General features: G+C 50.3%; 10 protein-coding genes and 1 non-coding gene across 11 annotated transcripts; 8 read left to right on the top strand and 3 right to left on the bottom strand.

Moving 5' to 3' along the window:
* Window positions 1-798: 798 nt before the first annotated feature.
* On the top strand, window positions 799-2,011 carry BO83DRAFT_399835 (putative succinate:fumarate antiporter (Acr1); the record flags this gene model as incomplete). The annotated part of the gene is made up of 5 exons (XM_025533355.1): window positions 799-865; window positions 920-967; window positions 1,031-1,080; window positions 1,132-1,330; window positions 1,398-2,011. The coding sequence occupies 5 exons, from the start codon at window positions 799-801 to the stop codon at window positions 2,009-2,011; spliced, it is 978 nt and encodes a 325-aa protein (XP_025387036.1).
* Window positions 2,012-2,388: 377 nt separating this feature from the next.
* BO83DRAFT_379437 (twinfilin) lies at window positions 2,389-4,099 on the top strand. The gene is made up of 4 exons (XM_025531509.1): window positions 2,389-2,527; window positions 2,672-3,309; window positions 3,389-3,640; window positions 3,697-4,099. The coding sequence occupies exons 1-4, from the start codon at window positions 2,509-2,511 to the stop codon at window positions 3,811-3,813; spliced, it is 1,026 nt and encodes a 341-aa protein (XP_025387035.1). The 5' UTR covers window positions 2,389-2,508; the 3' UTR covers window positions 3,814-4,099.
* BO83DRAFT_58770 (PHF5 family protein) lies at window positions 3,715-4,678 on the bottom strand. The gene has a single exon (XM_025537455.1). It carries the CDS (start codon window positions 4,426-4,428, stop codon window positions 4,102-4,104), a length of 327 nt encoding a protein of 108 aa, XP_025387034.1. The 5' UTR covers window positions 4,429-4,678; the 3' UTR covers window positions 3,715-4,101.
* Window positions 4,679-4,808: 130 nt separating this feature from the next.
* BO83DRAFT_340307 (pinin family protein) lies at window positions 4,809-6,217 on the top strand. Its single transcript, XM_025528576.1, has 4 exons — window positions 4,809-4,980; window positions 5,067-5,517; window positions 5,634-5,702; window positions 5,776-6,217. The coding sequence occupies exons 1-4, from the start codon at window positions 4,970-4,972 to the stop codon at window positions 6,199-6,201; spliced, it is 957 nt and encodes a 318-aa protein (XP_025387033.1). The 5' UTR covers window positions 4,809-4,969; the 3' UTR covers window positions 6,202-6,217.
* A 245-nt stretch (window positions 6,218-6,462) lies between these two features.
* BO83DRAFT_340304 (alpha/beta fold hydrolase) lies at window positions 6,463-8,553 on the top strand. The gene is made up of 6 exons (XM_025528575.1): window positions 6,463-6,824; window positions 7,001-7,053; window positions 7,159-7,266; window positions 7,324-7,433; window positions 7,528-7,982; window positions 8,058-8,553. Exons 1-6 carry the CDS (start codon window positions 6,746-6,748, stop codon window positions 8,333-8,335), a joined length of 1,083 nt encoding a protein of 360 aa, XP_025387032.1. The 5' UTR covers window positions 6,463-6,745; the 3' UTR covers window positions 8,336-8,553.
* Window positions 8,554-8,678: 125 nt separating this feature from the next.
* Window positions 8,679-10,215, bottom strand: BO83DRAFT_379433 (uncharacterized protein). The gene is made up of 5 exons (XM_025531508.1): window positions 9,987-10,215; window positions 9,787-9,934; window positions 9,662-9,734; window positions 9,481-9,605; window positions 8,679-9,423 (listed from the first exon to the last, which is right to left on the bottom strand). Exons 1-5 carry the CDS (start codon window positions 10,174-10,176, stop codon window positions 8,715-8,717), a joined length of 1,245 nt encoding a protein of 414 aa, XP_025387031.1. The 5' UTR covers window positions 10,177-10,215; the 3' UTR covers window positions 8,679-8,714.
* A 769-nt stretch (window positions 10,216-10,984) lies between these two features.
* On the top strand, window positions 10,985-11,627 carry BO83DRAFT_379432 (60S ribosomal protein eL43). Its single transcript, XM_025531507.1, has 3 exons — window positions 10,985-11,007; window positions 11,095-11,125; window positions 11,271-11,627. The coding sequence occupies exons 1-3, from the start codon at window positions 10,989-10,991 to the stop codon at window positions 11,437-11,439; spliced, it is 219 nt and encodes a 72-aa protein (XP_025387030.1). The 5' UTR covers window positions 10,985-10,988; the 3' UTR covers window positions 11,440-11,627.
* A 751-nt stretch (window positions 11,628-12,378) lies between these two features.
* Window positions 12,379-12,768, top strand: BO83DRAFT_379431 (uncharacterized protein). The gene has a single exon (XM_025531506.1). The coding sequence runs from the start codon at window positions 12,575-12,577 to the stop codon at window positions 12,734-12,736; it is 162 nt and encodes a 53-aa protein (XP_025387029.1). The 5' UTR covers window positions 12,379-12,574; the 3' UTR covers window positions 12,737-12,768.
* A 63-nt stretch (window positions 12,769-12,831) lies between these two features.
* BO83DRAFT_363238 (putative PHD and RING finger domain protein) lies at window positions 12,832-15,363 on the top strand. Its single transcript, XM_025529561.1, has 2 exons — window positions 12,832-13,212; window positions 13,334-15,363. The coding sequence occupies exons 1-2, from the start codon at window positions 12,912-12,914 to the stop codon at window positions 14,911-14,913; spliced, it is 1,881 nt and encodes a 626-aa protein (XP_025387028.1). The 5' UTR covers window positions 12,832-12,911; the 3' UTR covers window positions 14,914-15,363.
* A 744-nt stretch (window positions 15,364-16,107) lies between these two features.
* BO83DRAFT_t175 lies at window positions 16,108-16,212 on the bottom strand. Its single transcript has one exon. It is a non-coding gene; the product is annotated as a tRNA-Ser (tRNA).
* Window positions 16,213-17,792: 1,580 nt separating this feature from the next.
* BO83DRAFT_363235 (MFS transporter) lies at window positions 17,793-20,132 on the top strand. Its single transcript, XM_025529560.1, has 2 exons — window positions 17,793-18,877; window positions 18,946-20,132. Exons 1-2 carry the CDS (start codon window positions 18,130-18,132, stop codon window positions 19,851-19,853), a joined length of 1,656 nt encoding a protein of 551 aa, XP_025387027.1. The 5' UTR covers window positions 17,793-18,129; the 3' UTR covers window positions 19,854-20,132.
* The last annotated feature ends 596 nt before the right edge of the window (window positions 20,133-20,728 follow it).

Below are 20,728 nucleotides of genomic sequence, written 5' to 3'. Positions count from 1 at the left end.
TTATTCGGAATGACTTTGTGCAGCTCCCGATGCCTCGGGGTGAGGTAGAATAAGTTCAGTAGACACGAGCAGCTTAACCACCACCGGGGAGATGGACAGCCGTAAGGGTATAAGTGATGGGATGCCCCCCACGTTAAGGGAAATTGTAAATCGTGGAGAGTCCAGAATCCAATCACTTGACTAGTTGCTTTTCCTTCCGTTGACCCTGTCCTAAGTTAATATTCAAGGCGTTCGGTTGTTGGTCTACTGTGCGAAGACGGCGGCATTGCTTCCGCTCGTCCAGAGAAGCTTCCTCCGCTTCCCCGTCATAGCTCCCTCCACGCCCGGTACGCCTGGGCTAAAATCAATCCAAAGCGACAGCAAAAGCCGCCACTGGAGCCGAGCCCGTCTGAGATCCTCATTGCCGAGAACGGCCTTGCGAATGTTTGGGATCTTCCAGCTAAGCCGCTAATCAAGTGACTCCCTCACTCGCCGATTTAAATACCCTGGGTGGGCAGAGCCGAGGGACGTAGTTATACTTCCGTATCTCCCCGTATTTTTGGGCCTTCCTGTGAACCTCCGAGATCGTCCCCGTCCTTTCTTTTAATTAAAAAATAATAAAGATCCCTGGACTCCGGATCGCTGGCGATTCACTCTTGATCTTTCTCTCCTCTTTCCCCCCTTTTGTCAAAGTACTTTCGCTGCAAGCGATCGCCTGGAAGCTTGTCCTACTGCGTTGCCGACAATAGCTCTTGCAGAAGAGCTTCTTACCAGTTGACGGAAAAAACAACATCTCTGCAAAATTAGCAATTGTTCACAATGTCCGCAAAAACTGTACAAGGCCGCAATGGCAAGAAGCCAGCCTCCCCGGCTGTGAACCTCATCGGTAAGCAAACCCTCCCGGCGCATTGAGTGAGTACTGTACTAACTTGCGATTCAGCTGGTGGTGGTGCCGGTATGATGGAAGCGCTCGTGTGTCACCCTCTCGGTATGTGCTAAAATAAATCAATTGACTGTCCCGGGTGAGAACTCCACTGACAGTATGTGTTAGACACCATCAAAGTTCGGATGCAGCTCTCTCGCCGGGCCCGCGCACCGGGTGTAAGTGAGCACCATGCGTGAAGCATTGAGTCACTGTTAACAGTCTGATAGGTAAAACCCCGCGGGTTCGTTGCCACTGGTGTTGAGATCGTGAAGAAGGAGACTGCCATGGGTCTGTACAAGGGTCTGGGTGCTGTCCTTGGTGGTATCATCCCTAAGATGGCAATTCGGTTCACCTCCTACGAATCATACAAGCAAATGCTTGCTGATAAGGAGACCGGTGCCGTGACCAGCAAAGCCACTTTCCTGGGTAAGTCGCAATCCATAGCCCTTTTTCAGTGAGTTATATGGAGGCTAACAGGGGTCCTTTTATTTAGCTGGTCTTGCTGCTGGTGTGACCGAAGCCGTGGCAGTGGTCAATCCTATGGAGGTTGTTAAGATTCGCTTGCAAGCACAACATCACAGTCTGGCGGACCCTCTCGATACCCCCAAGTACCGCAGTGCACCACATGCGCTTTTCACCGTGATCAAGGAAGAGGGATTCAGCACTCTGTACCGCGGTGTCTCCCTGACTGCCCTTCGTCAAGGAACCAACCAAGCGGCCAACTTCACAGCCTACACCGAATTGAAGGCTTTCCTTCAGAGAGTTCAGCCCGAGTACAGCAACACACAGCTTCCTTCCTACCAGACAACTTTTATCGGTCTGATCTCCGGTGCCGTCGGACCTTTCTCCAACGCCCCGATCGACACGATCAAGACGAGACTGCAGAAGACCCGCGCTGAGCCCGGTCAATCAGCCGTATCACGTATCATGGTCATCGCGAAGGACATGTTCAAGCAAGAGGGTGCTCGCGCCTTCTACAAGGGTATCACACCCCGTGTGATGAGAGTGGCACCTGGTCAGGCCGTCACTTTCACCGTGTACGAGTTCCTGAAGGGCAAGCTGGAGACCTCCGGGTGGGCTTTCGTTGGTGGAAACTATGAAGAGTAAGTGGCTCCCATTGAAGGGATGGCCACTGTATGTTCTCGAAAGCATTTGATACCATGAGCATGGTGGCGTTTTCGATCGCTGAGTTATCAGCAATCTCCTGTTTATATGTTTGGGGGCATTGGAGAGCCGCCAGGCGAGATCCACATGGAGTGGATTGTATATATTATATCCGATTTCCTTGTTCATTTCCTGTGTTAGCATACATCCGTTCTTGGATAGAGTCAAATAAACCATTCAGAGAAGTTCACTGAATTCCGAGGGCGTAGTAAAGAGTAGAAGTAGATACAAAACTTCCCACGTAGATAAGAAGGGGGCCGATCGCCCGGGGCAGCAAACTGAGCCCCGCTAGAAGCAAGACACACCGCTTCTGCCCTTCCCCTCCGTCTGTCTCCCCGAAACAACCCTTCCAGATAAACCCCTCGACTGCAGGAAGTAGATCGGCCGATAAGTTGCATAACCCGAAACGGCCAGGAGCTACTGCTGGACCTTGATTCACGATGCAGTCCGGAATCTCAGGTACATATCTACAAATCTCGTTCCCCTCGTCCTCCCCTTGTTCCTGACGATTACGACATCCCGCAACCGATCCCCTCGGACATGCCACCTTACAAACCCAAGTTACGCTCAACTTCTGCATTCTTTGCTAACTATACACTATAGTCTCTGATGAGCTTCACGAAGCCTTCAGGAACTTCGTCTCCGATGAATCCATCTTCTGCCTTCCCGTAACAATCAAGTCGGAAAGCCTGTCGCCCCTTTCCCCGGTTCCTTTTGCCTCTCCAAACGCCTTCTATCCGTCTCTTTCCCAGCTCTCATCCGTCCTTGAACCCAAGACTCCCCTTTACCTCCTCATTCGTCGCCCTGAGAATGGGTCATCCTCCCTTGTGGCTTTGACCTACATTCCTTCTAATGCTGGCGTGCGCGCTAAGACTCTCTTTGCCGCAACCCGCGCCACCTTGGCTAGGGAACTGGGAACGGAGAAGTTTGCTTCCACCATTTTCGCTACGGATGAAGATGAGGTCATTGGCGAGGAGGCATGGAAGGAGCGGGATGCAGAGAAGAAGGGTACCGCGGGCGGTTTCCGACGGGAGGATCTGATGGGCGAGAAGGAGCGGGAGTTGGAGGCTGTGCGGAGAGCGGAAGAGGAGGCTCGTAGCGGCACTCCGAGCAGAGATATAGGTATTGGTGGGACGTTCAACAGAGCAAACCCATTCGGTGGTGCATCCGTCAAGATGAAGGTCGATGACGATGTTAAGCAGGCCCTCGAAGGGTTACAGCAGGGTGGCCTGGTTCAGCTGGTATGCGTCTTCTCTTAACGCGTCTGGGTTATGTTTCTTTCATTTGGGATTGCTCTAACTTCGCTTTGTCTAAATACAGGCCATTGATGTCCCCACGGAGGCGATCAAGGTTGCTGCCGCTGAGTCCGGAGTGGAGGCGAACTCCGTCCAGTCACACATCCCTTCGTCTTCTCCCCGGTACACACTTTACCACTACCCCGACTCCGACGTGGTGATCTTCATCTATACCTGCCCCTCGGGTTCCTCGATCAAGGAGCGTATGCTGTACGCCAGCTCCCGGATGCATGCAATCACTATGGCTGGCGATCAGGGCCTGAAGATTTCAAAGAAGGTAAGAACTGAATGCACACGCTCGATTGATTGAAGAGTCCCTAACATAGCACGCAGATCGAGGCATCCTCGCCTGATGAGATCACGGGCGAAAGGTTGCATGAAGAAGTCCACCCGCCCCAGGACAACGGACCGAGCCGGGGATTTGCGAGACCGAGACGTCCGGGTCGGTAAATCTCCGCGCGTGGGTAGATGAACCCGTAATTTCTTGTATATCCCGCTCTATGATCCGCGATAGTATATAGCCCCGGGCACCTGTGACCGAAACACCGTCGGTACCAATCTCCTCTTCCTTCTGTAGCTGTTGCTGTCTTACTCTCAACAACCGTTTATATTCGCCCAAGCCACCTCCATAAGTCTGCAGAGCTCCCTAAAACTAGGAGCATACGATGCAGAGGGCAGACGTTCTCGCCCAAGAGCCCAAATGCGTGGCGAACAAGGGAAAACAACACCCATCCAGCATCAATGATTTCGAAAACTTTTCTTTTGGTAGAATAAATCCGTCCTCGAACTTCCCAAGTTTATAATCTTCGGGCAACCGTCTCGATCCTTTTCGAGTCGCGTGCACTCGAAGCAATAGAAGGCATCACTGATCCCCTCTCCACCACACACGATGCACTTGTTCTGGTAGTTTCCGAAGGAGCACTCGTCGCAAATGCGGACCAGGGTCGTGGGACGCACGTAGGAGTCGCACACGGGACATTTGCCGTCACACTTATCGCACAAGCGGCCGATAGAGATACCGGGCTGCTTGCGGCACATGACGAGATCGGGGTGATGGCGAGACATAGTGGGATTATGAGATTAGTAGCTCTTTTGTGAAGGTAGGAGAGACGCGACGAGTAGTGAAGAACGAGGAAATAACGAGACAAATGTCAGGTCCGCTGTCGAAGAAAGCTGCAGTTATTACGAGCACTTGACGCTTTGTAATGATAGAATGTGATATGTCAGCAGCGAGACAGTGGAAGGCAATCGAAGAAGTCTGGGTCGGGGACACACAGAAGAGAGAGGCAGAGAGGGAGGGAGATGGAACTGGAACTGGAACTGGAAGAAACGCTCTTTCGGGGCGGTCTGGTGGTCCGTGCACGGGCCGTTGGAGTCCCGCCGCGCCGGGCATATCGCGATACCGAAACGAAGGTTTGGTTGAGAGAAGCTGCAAATGAATACCCGGTGACTTCTGTCTGGTTGTTTTCGCGGAATGTTTTGATTCGAGTTGTTCGATACCAAGTGACTATTCTTTTAATTTTACAAACATTTTTGTTTTCATTCATTTGATTGATACTCATCTGCTTCTTTCCTCACCTCTCACGGCTTCTTCTCCCTGCTAGATATGACCGAAGGGTATATATTATTTCGCTGCCAACCCTGACTATTTTACTTGACAAGAAACATCTCTGCTAACATGGGACATTTGCATGAAAATACAGAACTCTCGCGTCGGCCGTCGCCCTCCCCGACCAGGACACTACTACAATCCCGTCCCCAGAAGCAGGGCTAAAGCGGCGACAGTCGTCGATTGAAGACCCAGACTCGGAGAACAAACGCCGTCGTCTTAGCTCACAAACGGAACATCATGATGACACCCAGTCAATTCCGGATCGCAAACAGGCCTCACCGGATGTAACAGAACGGAAACCGCGGCGTGGCGCAGGACGGGATGAGGAGCGCAAACGCGGCCAACGACTATTCGGTGCTCTGCTGGGGACGCTTTCGCAGAGCTCGACCTCGGCGGCCCAAAAGCGACGTGCGGATATTGAGCGACGACAACAGGATAAGTTGAAGTTGCAGGATGAGGAGTATGGAGAGCTGAAGAAGAAGAGGCGGGAGGAACGGGCGGTGATTCGGAAGAAGGAGCAGAGGTTCTACGAGGAGGAATCGGTGAGTTCTGAAATTCCGTACTCCCGGGGGATGATCAGATCATGATGGTGATTTGCTGGGTTTTTGGTTTGCTGCTCGGGTTATGTCGTGCAGGCGCTGATGGATGGATGTCTCAGATGCGCACGCGCCACTCGAATATGATTGCGATGGCTCATTTCCTTAAAACAAGGACAGAGCCGGTATTGGTATGTTTCCCGACTTTATGGTTTTGTGGCGTTGGTGCTTGAGTTTGGGAGATTCTGACTATTCTATCTGCAGTACTACAAGCCGTGGCAGCTAAGGGCGGAGGATGAGGATATAATACAGGACCAGATTAAAGAAGCGGAAGCTACTGTCGCAAGAGAAGTGGCAGAGTTCGAAGCACGCTATTCGTCCCACGAGGAGAAGAATCCCGAGCAGCAGGAGGAGAAGATGCAGGAGGCTCAGCATGAAGAGACCCAGGAACCAGCCTCGGTGTCCGAGTCAGACGCCATGGAGAATAAGAGCGTCGCTCAAGCGTCTTCGGTGACTATGGGAGCTGAGACAACAGCCGATGGAGGCTCCGAAGAAGCCAAAGCCGAGACCTCACCTGCTAATGACAGCAATGTATCTACTAGTATGGACCATGACCGCTCGGATATCCATCGACACGACGATGATGGCGGTGAAGTGGAGGAGGACCAAGAAGATACGGTAATCTATTAGCAGCAGAAGCGGTGACACCCTCTCTCATTCTCCTTTATTTAATTCCACCATATTCTATCACATTGAGTAGCGAATTGCAATGTCGACCGGAGGTTGAAGGCAAGTCTATGCTTTCTCCTCCTTATGTACATTCTTAGTGTCTGCATCGAGTAAGAACCGAGGCATCTCGGCGGGAAGGCCGGCGAGTTCCCCCTTCGGCTGGCTGAACACAAACAATTCGGCGGTCACCAATCAACCAGGGCGAAACTACTGCCAGGAAAACAGGTTTATGTGTACCGGAAATGCCATACTACTCGTGCCCAATGGACTCTGTCGCCTCATTTCCTGTAGTTGGTCTTATATTAATCGATCAATAGCCCCGGTTGCACGTGACGGGACAGCTGGCGGGGGTCTCCATAGGGTACCATTTATAGATCCTGGGAAAGTCGGTATAGCAGCATGCAACTTGCCTGAACACTTCTTTCATTCCATCTGAATCTCTTCCTGCAGTAGACATCCTTGTCAGTACTTGAACATTGCAGCTTCCATCCAACGTTGTTCCGTCATGACCGTGGACAAGATCGATGTAACCGGCGACCCGAGGGTCGAGCGCCGCTCGGCAAACGTCAATGGCAAGACATACGGTATGTAGGAGATGCAGCACATCTGATGCAATTCAGGGGATGGGTTTTCTGCAGACTCGATTATGCTATCATGCATCATTATCATAGCCGTGCAGCAGATCTGTTCCCTGTACTCATCTAGATCTATCTAAGATACACTAGAATTTGTAACACATAAGCGCTGATATATATCGCAGGCTACCTCTACAGCGAGCCCGAATCGGGGGTTTATCGGGCAACAATCTTCCTCGTGCGTCATGCCATCCCAATCTCAAGAGTGACTAGTGATATATGTCACATCGAAATATCATCTAAATCAAACAAGACGATCTAACTATCAATTTGCCGCCTACAGCTCCATGGCTTCCCCGACCTATCCATGGGATGGCGCTACCAAATCCCCATGTTAATTTCCATGGGTCTGCGAGTCGTCGCGCCAGATTGTCTAGGATACGGCCGAACAGTACGTGCCATCATCAACCCTCAAAAACACAAGAATCAACTCTAATGAAAAGAAAAGGACGCACCCGAAGAAATAGAACTATATTCGCACAAAAGCTGCGCCAACGACATCAAAGAACTTGCAATCCAACTAGACGCACCCGAGATCATCCTCGGCGGACATGACTGGTAAGCACTCACCTCCACCTTGATATCCAAGCAATCTATTCCACACTATAACAGCAAGCAAGCAAGCAAGTGAACTAAACCTCAAACCCAATAGGGGCGCCGCCCTCGCCTACCGCGTCGCGCTCTGGCACCCAGAGCTCGTAACGCACATCTTCACAGTCTGCGTGCCGTACGCAGCGCCAGCCCGGAAATATCTCGCGCTAGAAGACATGGTAGAGAATATTGCGCCGCATTTCGCGTACCAGCTGCAATTCCGGAGCGGGAATCTGGAAGATGTCATCTTCAGCAAGGAAGATATCGAAAAGTTCTTGTCGGCGCTGTATGGCGGTCGCACGGATGATAGGGACGTGGCGTTTGATGCCGAGTATGGGGTTTTGTTGGATCGTATGGAGCTTGTTAGGCCGTCGCCTTTGTTGAGTGAGGTGGTGAGTTTATTTCTACTTGCTTCTTATGAAAGAATGGAGTGGGATGTAGAGGCTAATGTGGATGACATCCAGGAACTGGAATACTACGCGAATGAATTCTCGAGGAATGGGCTGAGAGGGCCGTGTATGTTCCAACCATCCCTATTCCCATTACCGCTCAATCCCTGCTGTTGTAAAATAAATACTAACAAACACACAGTAAACTGGTACCGCACACGAGAGATAAACTACGAAGAAGAGCTCGCCATCCTGAACGCACGCATCACGGCCCCATTACTATTCATCCAAGCGCTGAAGGACTCCGCACTGCCGCCGCATCTAGGAAAAGGAATGACGAGGACGGTGCCGCATTTGACGTACAAGCAGGTGAACACGGGGCATTGGGCGCTGTGGCAGGAGCCGGAGGAGGTGAATGAGATTATTGCATGGTGGTTGAAGGAGGTGGTGTTTAAGAGTTTGAGAATGTCGAGGTTGTGAGGTTTGATTCTGATGGGGGTGGTACTATGTATGGGTAGTGCTCAGGTGTACTTTTCTGTACGCATATGTTGCTTGATTGTTGTATTCTTGGGTTTTCTTTGGGATTATCCGCTGGGCGGGATTATTTTTTGAGGATCATGTTTGGGATTTGCAGGTTATTGAAAATGGGTTACCAGTACTAGGATAAAGTCATTTATATAAGATAACATGGCGGTTGGCATATGAGAGCTGTTCGAACAAGCCGCGGGGCAGTTCACTGGCAAGTAATACTATTAACAACTAAGTAAGTAAATATCTATAAACAACCAAATCAAGTCATGAGTAGCTATATAACAAAATCTTGTTGAGAATTCGTCAATCGGCCAAAACCACAAGTAAATCAATTATCCACGATCTGAGTCTCAATATGACACCCGACCTTATCCCAACGATCAATGAACTCCTGACCCAAAGTAGCAGTAGTGACGATCCCACAACGAGACACCTTCTTCACCTTCTCCTCATTCTCAAGAATCGTCATGGCTGCCTCAGCCAGACTCAACCCAGTGAACTCGTACATAGTACCCTGGTATCTCAACTTGCCCAGCACGCGCTGAGGCGTGAGGGTATCCTGGTCCGCAGTCGCGACGGCGCGGTACTCGACGAAGTCGTTGACGGAATCCTCGAGGGTAGGACCAGTACCAGGAGTGTAGATGTACTTCCGGACGAGGGTGCGAACCGGAGGCAGAAGTAGAGCCGTAATAGCGAACAGGAACGTATAGTGCCAGAGGATTCCGGTGAAAGCGTTCCTGGCGCGAAGGAATTGTCTGAAGTAGAACCGGGGTCCGTAGAACTCAGGCATCAGGGTACTGCTGCGGTGGACGGTGGTGGTGTCTGCTAGGCCTGATGGAGAGGTGGTCAAGATGCCCATGTCGCGCACGGATCGGATACCGAGTAGTCTTGCCCATAGCGGCTCACGGGGGATATCTTTGGGAGGGGCCGATGCGGCCAGCGCAAAGGGGGTGGAGATTTTGCGCATTTCGGAAGGTGGTACATTCTCAAAGAAAGTTAGAACAGTGGAGAGAGTGCCGCCGCTTGCTCCGGAGGATCTGGGAGGGTTGGTGTTAGGTATTGGATGGTCCATTGGGGTAGGTGGTGTCTCTCACTTGATATCGTGGATGTCACCGGTGATTGATCTGGTGTGGCAGGATAGATCTTCGCGGACTCGCTTCACTGTAGCCCAGGCGAGCAAGTCTGGAGGTGCGCTTTCGATGCCAACGCAAGGGATGATCTGATTGATAGTTAGGTTGTTGTCGTATTGCGGAGTCGTGAGGGTAAGGTACATACAACAGCACCGTTCGCTTTGGCAGTTTCATGATATTCGTCGATGATCTCCTTGACCCAGTGTGTCTCTCCGGTACTGCTTCGGTTAGCTATGCATTGGTGGACTGGTTATACAGAGGCAAACTGACGCATCGACGTAGTGAGTTCCGTTGCTGGCGCAAGCTTCAATCACGGGCGTAGAGTATAAACAGTAGGGACCCACGCAGTTAATGATAACTCGCGTCTTTTGGACCAACGGGTGCAACTCCTCACGGTTGAGTTGCACGGCGAGGAGGTCTACAAGCAAGTCAACGGTGTGTTCAGCCAACAGACATGTAGTATCAAGTACCTGGCTCGGCACGATCCGGGTTCACATTCTTCAACTCTCGGGCGATATTCTCCAATTTGCTGAGAGAACGACCAGCCAGAGCCCACTTCAGGTTGGTGGGAAAGTTCTTGACGATGTGGTCAGCACAGAAGCGTCCTGTATAGCCCGTGGGCCCCAGGACGATCAGATCATATTGCTTGTTGGATTCCATTTGTTTGTGAGGCTTTGTCGGCTATATCGATTTGTGATATACGAAGGAGACGCTGGATAGCAGATACAGGTAGGATACAAGCACTATGCAAATTATTTGACCGCCACGGATGAATCTAGGGGGGATTCCTGAATGCCACCCAGCCATGACGGCGTTGCTGAACAGCGGTCCTGGGCTAACCCGATGTGAAGAAACCTCCGATGAGAGGACCGAGACATGTGGTTATGCTTAATGCAGTAATGGGATGAGGGGACATTGTGTAGTTCATTGTAGCCGTCTCTAGCATATGAAAGGGTTTTACTCGCTTCTGTTCAGTAATCAAAATCAAGCAAGAGTCCTAAAGAAGCTATACAGATCCTTGTTGCTTACCATGAGGTAACTATTGCCGACTAGTTACAAAGTGGTTAGTAAACTAATTATTCAGTTGTGTTATGCTGTGTCGCATTACATAATCTTCCGTTTGTGTACACACGTGCGTGGGGGGCTGCTGGTTCGAGATAGATGCGCACAGTACGGCGCAAAATGACGAACATGGCTATGAGCAGGACAGTGAATGGATTGAAAGAAGTTACGAAGCTCTCTATAGATTAAATCGTATAGTTTTCCATATTATGATAAAGTATGCTACTCCTAGAGTAGCCAAGTGAATACATCATGGGGAGCATCTGCATTTGAAGGGGCGCACGTGACCGAAGTTCCAGCCCTAAGCGAGCCCGCCCACAACCATTCCCGCCCGAGTAGAAAGCCTCAGTCTCGATTTCGACTTACCGCACTGTTATCATCTTCGACCTCAACAGCCGCACAGAGACAAGATGACGAAGCGCACCAAGAGTATGTGCCCCTTTTGAACCTCTACAGAACGACTGATGAGGTTTTGAATTTATGAACGACGAATCGCGAGACTAACATTTATTGCAGAGGTCGGTATCACGGGTAAATATGGTACCAGGTATGCAGCCACGCTTTTCCACCACGAAGTCTTGAATTCGGGATGAAGTCGATCGAGTTTTTATTTTCCGGAAATCGAAGACGACATGTTCAACCTCGAAATTTGCGATACAGAAGAATCGATATTGACGATGGTTTGATAACAGATACGGTGCCTCCCTGCGTAAGCAGGTGAAGAAGATGGAAGTGTCCCAGCACGCCCGTTACATCTGCACCTTCTGCGGAAAGAACACCGTCAAGCGCAAGGCTGTTGGTATCTGGGAGTGCAAGGGTTGCAACAAGACCGTCGCCGGTGGTGCCTACACTGTCTCGTAAGTACCAACTCTGCTGTTGCCGCTGCTACTTTGGATAAGCTGCGTCTTGGGTCCAGTGCAATCTCCATCTACTTGGACTGGGCCCTTGAGAAGCGGGCATGACATGGATGCTAATCGCTCGGATTGTGTTACAGTACCCCCGCCGCCGCTGCTACCCGCTCCACTATCCGTCGTCTCAGAGAAATCGCGGAGGTTTAAATGTGATAATGGGATTACTTTTTTTCTATTACGTTTAAATCAAAAAATGAGAAAATGAGATCTGGAGAATTTCAATGAGCGAATGTCTCTTTCCACGAAGCCCGCTTGTTCAATGTTGGTAACGCCAACTGCTGTCGTTTGCACGAGGATTTTTCTTCACCGATAGATTTAATGCCATCGGTGATTCCAGACCTTTCACCCAGTTCCATCGAACCAATTAGTCGATTTACCGGATTTATCGGATGAACCTTTTCGTACTACCACTCTTGTTCTGCACTTGGAAATAACGGAGCAACTTGTGATTGCGCCATGCCATCTGATGGACTCGTTTGTGGTAGCATGTGAGTATCTCAACAGGGGATGTTGGGTTCAGCTTGATGGATGTCCACTCGATAATTTTTGAGTTGAGTGTGTAGGGAGACACCGCCAACCACCGCGTTTCCGCAAGGATGTAAAGGAAAACGCCCCCCTCGTGCATTTATCGACATGCATGCATCATACTATCCATCTGTGCCAGATGTGGTCTTCCTTTTGCTTGATCACCCATATAGAGTTCTATCCGTAGCTTGTTCGGACAGGTTGCTCAAGACGGTCGCAAACCTTAAAGAAATGTGTTCACTACGTATCTGTTCCTTTTCTTTGGTTCTTTTCATTTTCTCGAACTACCACTAGGGACGGACCGTTGTGTCAGCTAAATATATCAAGTTAACTAATTATTCGTCATGTTTTAGGCAGATAAGAAAAGGTCATTCGGGAGTTCGCACTACTATACACTAACTACTTAATCCTCATGGAGGGGGGGGGGAAAGATCAGGGTCACACCGACCCGTGGACTTTTCTACTAGCTTTTTCAGGGAAGAGAAAGAAAGACAGTCAACTACTAAAGCAGAAGGAGGGAACCAACTAACTAGGAAGAAAGAGGCTTGCTGAGACTAGAGATGCAAAGGTACTCAGCTGGTGCTGCAAGGGCAAGGCATTTTTCTCATTCATCATTCAAAAAAGAGAGAGCGCGGGTGACTAAGGCCAGGCGACGATATTCAATGAAGATCATTGGCTGGACCAAGGCCGGTCACGTTGGAGGCCAGACTGCATTGCGTTAGGCTGGATTTCAGGTCCACCTTCAAAAGGCCGGTTGCTTTCTCCCCACATCACTCGACCTGCTCTCTCTCCCCTTCTCCTTCCCACTCCCTCTGCCTTCCTGTCCCTTCTGCCGGTTGCTCTTCATGCCTTCTCTCAGCGTCTCTGCAGACAATTGTGGCATATCACCTTCTGTTAATGTCCGACACCTGTATTGTGTGCTTAGGAGACCTTGGCGAAAGCGCCAGCGATCCTCTTGCCGTCGCCGCCGAGGCCGCGCCAAGACTTGACCTCGGGGCAGAGGGCAAGTCGGCGGATACCTCTCTCAACAACCATGATGGCGTAGATGGCACAGAGGACTCGGGTCAGATCGCTCAGCTCCTCCCTTGTGGGCATATCTTGCACAATAACTGTTTGAAGCCCTGGGTCGAGCGAGCCAACAGCTGTCCGATATGTCGTCGGAGTTTCAACATGGTCGAACTAAGTGACCACCCTGGTGGTAAGTACTTGATAAGTCCCTCTTCTTTATATAGACCTACCTACAATGGTCATGGATGGTCTCTACTTCCCTCTTGTTCGTTATGTGCATCTCAGATAACTGATTTGTGGCTTCCCTTTAGGTCCCGTCACATCCTCCTATGCCGTGCAGGATCGAGTTCAGCAAGCAGAAGTCGACCCTTCGATGATCATTGAATATATAGATGATGATTTTGCCGATTTTCAACCTTGTCCAATCTGTGGGGATGCAGACAATGAAGAACTGCTTCTCCTGTGTGATGGCTGCGATGTCCCCTCTCACACATATTGTGTTGGCCTCGATTCTGTCCCGACGGGTCCCTGGTACTGCGCACGGTGTGTGACGCAACGCCGCCTCGGGCGGTCTCCTGAGACTGCCGACTGGTCTTCCCAGACACAAGACAGGCGTGGTCGTCGCACAAGAGCACAGCGACGCAGACTGCAGAGCAGGAACCAGCTCAACTCGTTGCACTGGGCTCGCGTGTGGCAATCTGTCTGGGATCATCTAAATATCGACTTGGACTTTCCATTTGATGATGACATGGCTGCTGAGCGCGCTCGACAAGAGCAACGCAGGGAAGAAGCCCATCAACGTGATTTTCGAGCCTGGCAACGTCGCTTTGAAGTTGCCGAGCAGCAGGGCGGTGGCAACCGGTTCCGAGACACTGCCGCTCTACTGGATATCGAGGCGCCTCGCCCGTCGCGGCCCCGCGTTCCCCGTGAGCCCACCCCAGAGCCCGAGTCTCTTGAAGAGATGAGGGCCTGGAATGCTTTCGAGCGTGCCCGTGAGATTGAGAATGATCCAAGCGCGGCCCGGAAACGTAAGGAACCGACGTTGTCGCCGTCTCCTGAACCTACCGAACCTGAACGCAAGCTGAAGCGGCCCCGAACACGAAGGGCCGAAGACCTGGCAGCTCGGGCGGTACAGAATGGTGAATCATCGAGAGCTGCTAGTGCGCAGGCCTCTGCTCGGATCAATGCCGAGAGTTCGAGCGAACCGAGTTTTCTTCAATCCCTTCTAAAGGAGGTCGAAGAATCGTCCAACCCGAACGGGGTCACTCCCCATGGCGCTTCCGGTCAATCATCCATTGCACCCACCGATCATACGACCCCAGGCCCCTCGTCGCCTTCCATTTCACCTGCCCCATCTAACCACTCTTCCCCGCGTCTGTCTTCCGTCACACCGCCTCCAACCCTCCGAAGCAGGCCCATGTCTCCACTACAACTGGGGTCACCAGCAGACCCCTCCTCTCCACCTTTTTCGCCAGATGTGTCGCCGGTTGGTTCTGCTCGCAGTGCCCAAGACGATCACTCGTCGCAAGTCCCCACTCGCCGCCCGAATCGTCGGATACCTCGCTCTGCCACTCGATCAGCGGCTATCCGTTCCGACGACAGCTCGCCCAGTCGTCCGGGCTTGTCCCTCAAAGTCAAGTCTGACATACAGAAGCTGGTCGGGTCATCGCTCAAGCCTTACTATCGTTCGAAGACCATCACGAAAGAACAATACACGGAAATCAACCGCAATATATCTCGGAAGCTGTACGAGCGTGCGGGCGACGTTGAAACGCTCGGAATTGGGGCCAAAGCCACGCTGGCTACCGTGGCCAAGGAAGAAGTGGAAAAGGCCGTTGATGCGTTGAAGCAACGCCACGACCTCAATGACTCTGTTGATGAAAGCTCTTGATACTTGAATAGCGTCTTGCATTTCCTGGCGTTTTGCAGCGATTAATCTGATTCCTGTGGGAGGATAAGGGAGCCCGGCGTTTGTTTTTCAAGTGACAACTCCCGTTTGGCCGGAACTTGCACGGGAGGGTTGGATACCCATTGAGAAATATACTGGCCGGCTGGGTGGCGTATGTTGTCCACCGCATACTGTAGCATTGTCTTGCATTTATTATATACTCGAGTGATATACTATGGATGTTATTTTGCTGGCCGTTCAGATCCTAGACGGCCAGCGTGGGCAGTACATGCGTCGTCGTGATTCTGCGACGTAGCACAAACACAAGGTAGACCTACCAGTAGTCCTCACCGCTCCAATGACAAGAAGAAACCAGTGAAACCCAACTTTCCATCCTAACAACCCAAATTTGAGACCAACCACCACCTGTTGCATAGCCATTCAGTTTGTAACATCAGTCCCACAACGCAGAAAAGTAAACATGGAAGTGGATAGAGTACGTAGTACTATAGATAGTCACCGCCAATTGCAACCGATCGGACTCACCCGACTAGCATCTATCTATCGACTGATCACATCAGATCACATCATCCTCTCTGCCTCTCTGTCTATCTGCCCTCTCGTTCTCGCTTAAGTATCACGGGCAGCTCGGATATGCCACCAGTGTTCTGCATGCATGCACGGGTTCCCAACCAACCACCATAGATCGATCGGCTCATGGGTTGCCGGAGCAGTTACCCACCAATCTATTCTGGGTTTCTTCGTAAACGGACACTACGCTGTAAATAGATCTGCTAGCTAGGTTAGGCTACGTACGTGGTTACTAACCGGTTCGCATGATCTGGAACTGCCTTAGGAGGAGGTAACTACTTACTACCTTGTTAGTTACGTAGTAGTAGCTGGCTAGGTATCAGTGCATGCATGCACGCTTGCATGGGAAGATTGGGGTGTAGGTAGGGTTCGGGGTTTGGTTTCATGATATACTTACTACATACATACATACTACCACATTCTTCAGTAGTATGCGAAAGGCACTGAAACCTGCCAAAAATACTAGTAGTCGGATAGAACCTACCATCCTCCCTTCCAGCTCCAAGTTATGCACTCAGAAAATAACAAAAGTTACATACATCCTAACTGTCTAGTTAGTATAGAAATAAAATTGACAATTTGTAAATTGAAAAAAAAAAAGATATGCGACACCTCTGGGACTCGAACCCAGGCGGGCGAACCCACAGGCTAATCAGCTAGTACGGAGATGTAGTAGCAGGCCTGCGCCTTAAACCACTCGGCCAAAGTGTCTGATTGGTTATATTCCTTTCTCTTCTTAGTGAAATATATAGTGTGCTAAGATTTTGAGTAAGGCGAAGTTGATCCACAATCACTCAAGCTCTTCTCTTTGTTCCATGGTTTCGAACATTGGCATGATTGATTGCTTAGCTTAGATAGGTTCGGTTCGATGTTTAAACTATGGTAGAGAAGGGATTTTTTCTTCTGTTTTCTTGTGTGTGTGGTGGTGGATCGGAGTAGTTCCGTATGGCCCTGTGTTGTACTAGTAGGTAAATCTTGCCTTGTTGGTTGATTGGTGGATGGTGGAAACTTTTTATTGTAGTACGTTTGGTGGTGGTCATTGGGGCTGTTTGCTCTCCTGCTAATGCGGTTCTCGTCACGGGCTATCATGCAGCGGGCGGATAAGTTCTTAGAGAATAGACTTTTTGTTTCGTTTGTCAAACTGATCTTGCCTTGGATTTTATTCTCCGGTATGAGTTGTCTACGACCTACCTATCTAGTAGCAGATAGGAGGTGAGTGTCAGAGACTTGACCTGCTGCAGAGCTGTCACAATTTTCTGTCTCGTTTCTCTTTTTCTTGCAGAATCCAGTCAGGTCTCCATCTGTCGAAGGTCTAGACGTCAAAAGAAGGGAAAGAGAATGGAAAGAGAAAAAAAATTATGGAGCCCATAGCTAAAATCTATGTAGTATGGAACCCCTATCTTTTTCTTCCCATGGTCCCACTACAACACTATCCAAGCCACACAAGCACAAAGTCAGCCTGTTTATCTTCAAGTAGATTAGCTCTGTGATGAGGTTGCAAGGTTAGCAATTGGAATATTAACCGTATTAGGTATGGTTTCGGGCTTTCGGTCTCAGAAAATGTGCCGCCGTTCCTGGTTCGTATCTCAGCTGAAGTTAAGCGGATGACGAATCACTGCACAAGTTGCAGAAGCGCAGATAATAAGTCCAACAGTGAATTGCGTGATATGGCAGACCGATTGCTGTAACTACCACGTGCTGCTATTGCTGACATATCTACTACAGTCTGGCACAAACACATGAAACCGACTGATCTCGTCAACAGTCCGTCTGCGCACGTCCTGAGGACGAAGTGTCGAGAAATGTCGAGATAGGCATGCCAAGCCATCGGGTAGAAGTGGGCACTGGATCCAGTGCTGATATCTAACCTTTTTCATGAATCATTTCGGGGATTCGGAGCCCCCGAGGCGCGAGCTGGTGCCCACTTGGCCGCATAGAGCGAAGAGTTTGCATCCCATGGCCCCCAATCTGTTAGTGCTGCCTGAGGGGCTTGTTGTGCAGCCGCGGAAGCGCAATATTATTCATGACGCTTGCGCTATGTCTGGCCTACAGATCAGTATGTTCCCAATGAGAATCCTGTAAACACCGGGGACCCTGGTCATCCTCCGGATATAACGGCTCATAATTCGGTCCGGGCATGATGGCATTGCCCTAACCTAAGCACAGGATCACTTCTGAGGTCAGTCGGGAATCTGTAGGAAGGTGGGTAACCTGATCCTGGGACTTTGGGATGTTATGGTCAATATGGACCGGTCCTAGGAGTGGGGTCCCTCGCTGGAGATATCCCGCCTGGCTTAACCCCGTCGGCTTTTCCATGATTCAGACCGGTCTTGATTAATCATTTCTTCATGTCTTGGCTTGAGGAGGCCCACTCAGTGAAGAGGCTTGGATGTCTTTAAAATGTCCACCATGGCCCTAGTCTCCCGGCAGGTGTTTTGCGTATCCTATTCCCCAGTCCCTCTAGACATTTCGATTGGTCTGTGAAGACAGTGTTGTATATTATATCTGTCTCCGTCTAGGGCGGTTTCCTCCACATTGAGAACTGGTCTCTCATCCTTCGCAACTCCTCCCATAGCATCAAGATCATTAGCTCTCGTTGGCGCATTTGGGTGAGCGCAGACATATATTATGAGTGACGTACAGCATACTTCCGGTGCTGCAGCACCGGAATCGAACATTGTACCTTCGCATATCGACACAACACACGAAGCGCATCTGCGATCCTCCGACTCGACTCTTGAATCGGAATCCGCCAGTACATCCGGTGACCCAGAAAAAGGCCGCGAAGACGTCATCGACAAGGAGTTGGAGCAAGATGGATATGATATCGAGGCCGGCGCACCTCAACCAGAACTGGAAAAGGCAGCGGAGAAGGAAAAGGATCCCAATTTGGTGGAATGGGACGGTCCAGATGACCCCGAAAATCCCCAGAACATGCCCCGTTGGCGCAAGTGGTTGATCACCATGTCGCTGTCATTCATGACTACGTGGATCACATTCGCCAGTAGTGTCTTCTCCACTGCAACCACTGTGACTGCCAAGGAATTCGGTGTCTCGACTGAGGTTATGATTTTGGCAACCAGTTTGGTGGTTTTCGGATTCGCAGTTGGACCGTTGTTTTGGTCTCCTCTGTCGGAGCTGTATGGACGTAGGATTCCCTTGTTCTCTGGTTACCTCATCTTCGCCATCTTTCAGATCCCCGTTGCAGTGGCACAGAACGTGGAGACCATCTTGGTCTGCCGATTCTTGATTGGTATCTTTGGCTGCTCGCCCCTGGCGGTGGTGGGTGGTGCTATGGCCGACTTTTGGGGTCCCGTTGATCGTGCGGTTGCTATTTCAGCGTTCGCCAGTGCTACCTTCATTGGACCCGTGCTTGGTAAGTATATTCCCATTGCGGAATGAATAACATACTGCAGAGGTCATTTGCTAACATGTCTGATTCAGGTCCTATTGTCGGAGGGTACCTCACTGACTCGTACCTTGGCTGGCGCTGGACAGCCTGGATTACTTTGATTGCTTCAGGATCCTTTGGCCTGCTGGCCTTCATTATTGTCCCCGAAACCTACGCGCCGAGGATTCTTCAGAAACGTGCCGCCCGTCTTCGCCGGGAGACTGGGAACGAGGCTCTGCACTCCCTGTTGGACAATGCTCGCCCCACAATGAACGACATCGTGACCAAGTACCTCCTGCGGCCGGTGTTGATGCTTTTCCTCGAGCCCATTCTGCTTCTGATCACTCTGTATTTGGCATTGGTATACGGCATCCTATATCTTTTCTTCGAAGCCTACCCCGTGTCGTTTGAGTCCGTGCGCGGGTGGACGAACGAGGGTATTGCAGGGCTGCCCTTCATTGGCATCATGGTGGGAGTGCTTTGTGGAGTGGCGTTGATTACCTGGCAGACGAAGACGCGATTCGCTCGGAAGCTGGCCAAACACGGCCGTGTGGTGCCTGAGGAGCGTCTCATTCCGATGATGATTGCGTCGGTGCTGCTGCCCGCTGGTCTGTTCTGGTTCGGCTGGACCTCGCATCCCAGTACCTCCTGGGGCGCTCAGGTTGTGGCTGGTGTGCCCATTGGCATGGGAATCCTGGTGATTTTCATGCAGGGACTCAACTACATCATTGACGTGTACTTGATGTTCGCCAACTCAGCCATCGCCGCCAACACCTTGGTGCGGAGTAGCCTGGGAGGTGCCTTCCCTCTCTTTGCCACGCAAATGTATGACAAGCTGGGAGTAGACTGGGCCTCCAGTCTGCTCGGTTTCATCACGGTCGCCATGATTCCCATTCCCGTCCTCTTCTTCTTCTACGGCAAGAAGCTTCGGGCTATGAGCCGGTTCAGTCCCAAGTTGTAAATGGGGTTGAAGAGTGAATAAAGGAGGACGAAAACAGGAACTGAAAACTTGCATCTTCTCTCATGGATTTTCTCTTTACGGGTGTGACTCACTCAGCATTCTTCATGCATGCATCATCAGCATCAGCATCATGGCGTTGTTCCAGCGGATATAGAACTTGGGATGATTAATGTTTATTGATTGAGGTAATAATGTGACAATGGGGGATATAGATAACTAGCCTTTGCATTTGCATCTGCAGGTGTACTCCGTATAAATATATATACAATATAAGATAATATGATGATGATAGTGCTATATATTAAATGCAGTTCAAAAAGGATTAAATTTAGGTGTAGGAAATTTAGGTGTAGGTTTATTTATTATCTCAGAAGTATTCTTCTTCTTAGCTACTTTCTGAGCATTCTTCCACAGTGCTATATCACCTAGTGTTGAATTAGGAGCACAATGACCTCCATTAGGTATACAAGGTGTTAATCCTTTTGAATTACCATTATTAAATACAATTATTTTATTATTATTAATGTGTTCATTTGGTGGTGAAACCCGGAAAGTGCCAACGGGTTGCTTGCCGTCTCTACTCTTTGATTGGCCAATGCTCACCTCCAGACCGATTGGGAAGCGTGCAGATACTCCATCCAGTCCAGTCCGGCTTAATCCAAGTCAAATCACCAACTGGCAGGGAGGTGAAAGACATTCCACCCTGTTTCTTCATCCATGCAAGACATTAAGAGTTAAGACATTTTTGACCAGAAGTCCCCTACTGCGTACTGCTCAGTAGACAACTACGGGCATAATAGTAGAAAAGTTCCTGAAACCGTACAGAAGCAAAGGAGTCGCGCGACGCGTCCCGAAAGTGGAGGCGGTGGAAAGGC

Source organism: Aspergillus eucalypticola (genome assembly GCF_003184535.1).
Source record: "Aspergillus eucalypticola CBS 122712 chromosome Unknown BO83scaffold_16, whole genome shotgun sequence".
NCBI lineage: Eukaryota > Fungi > Ascomycota > Eurotiomycetes > Eurotiales > Aspergillaceae > Aspergillus > Aspergillus eucalypticola.
Note: the sequence above shows the minus strand (reverse complement) of the source record. Positions and strands in the feature narration are given on the sequence as shown.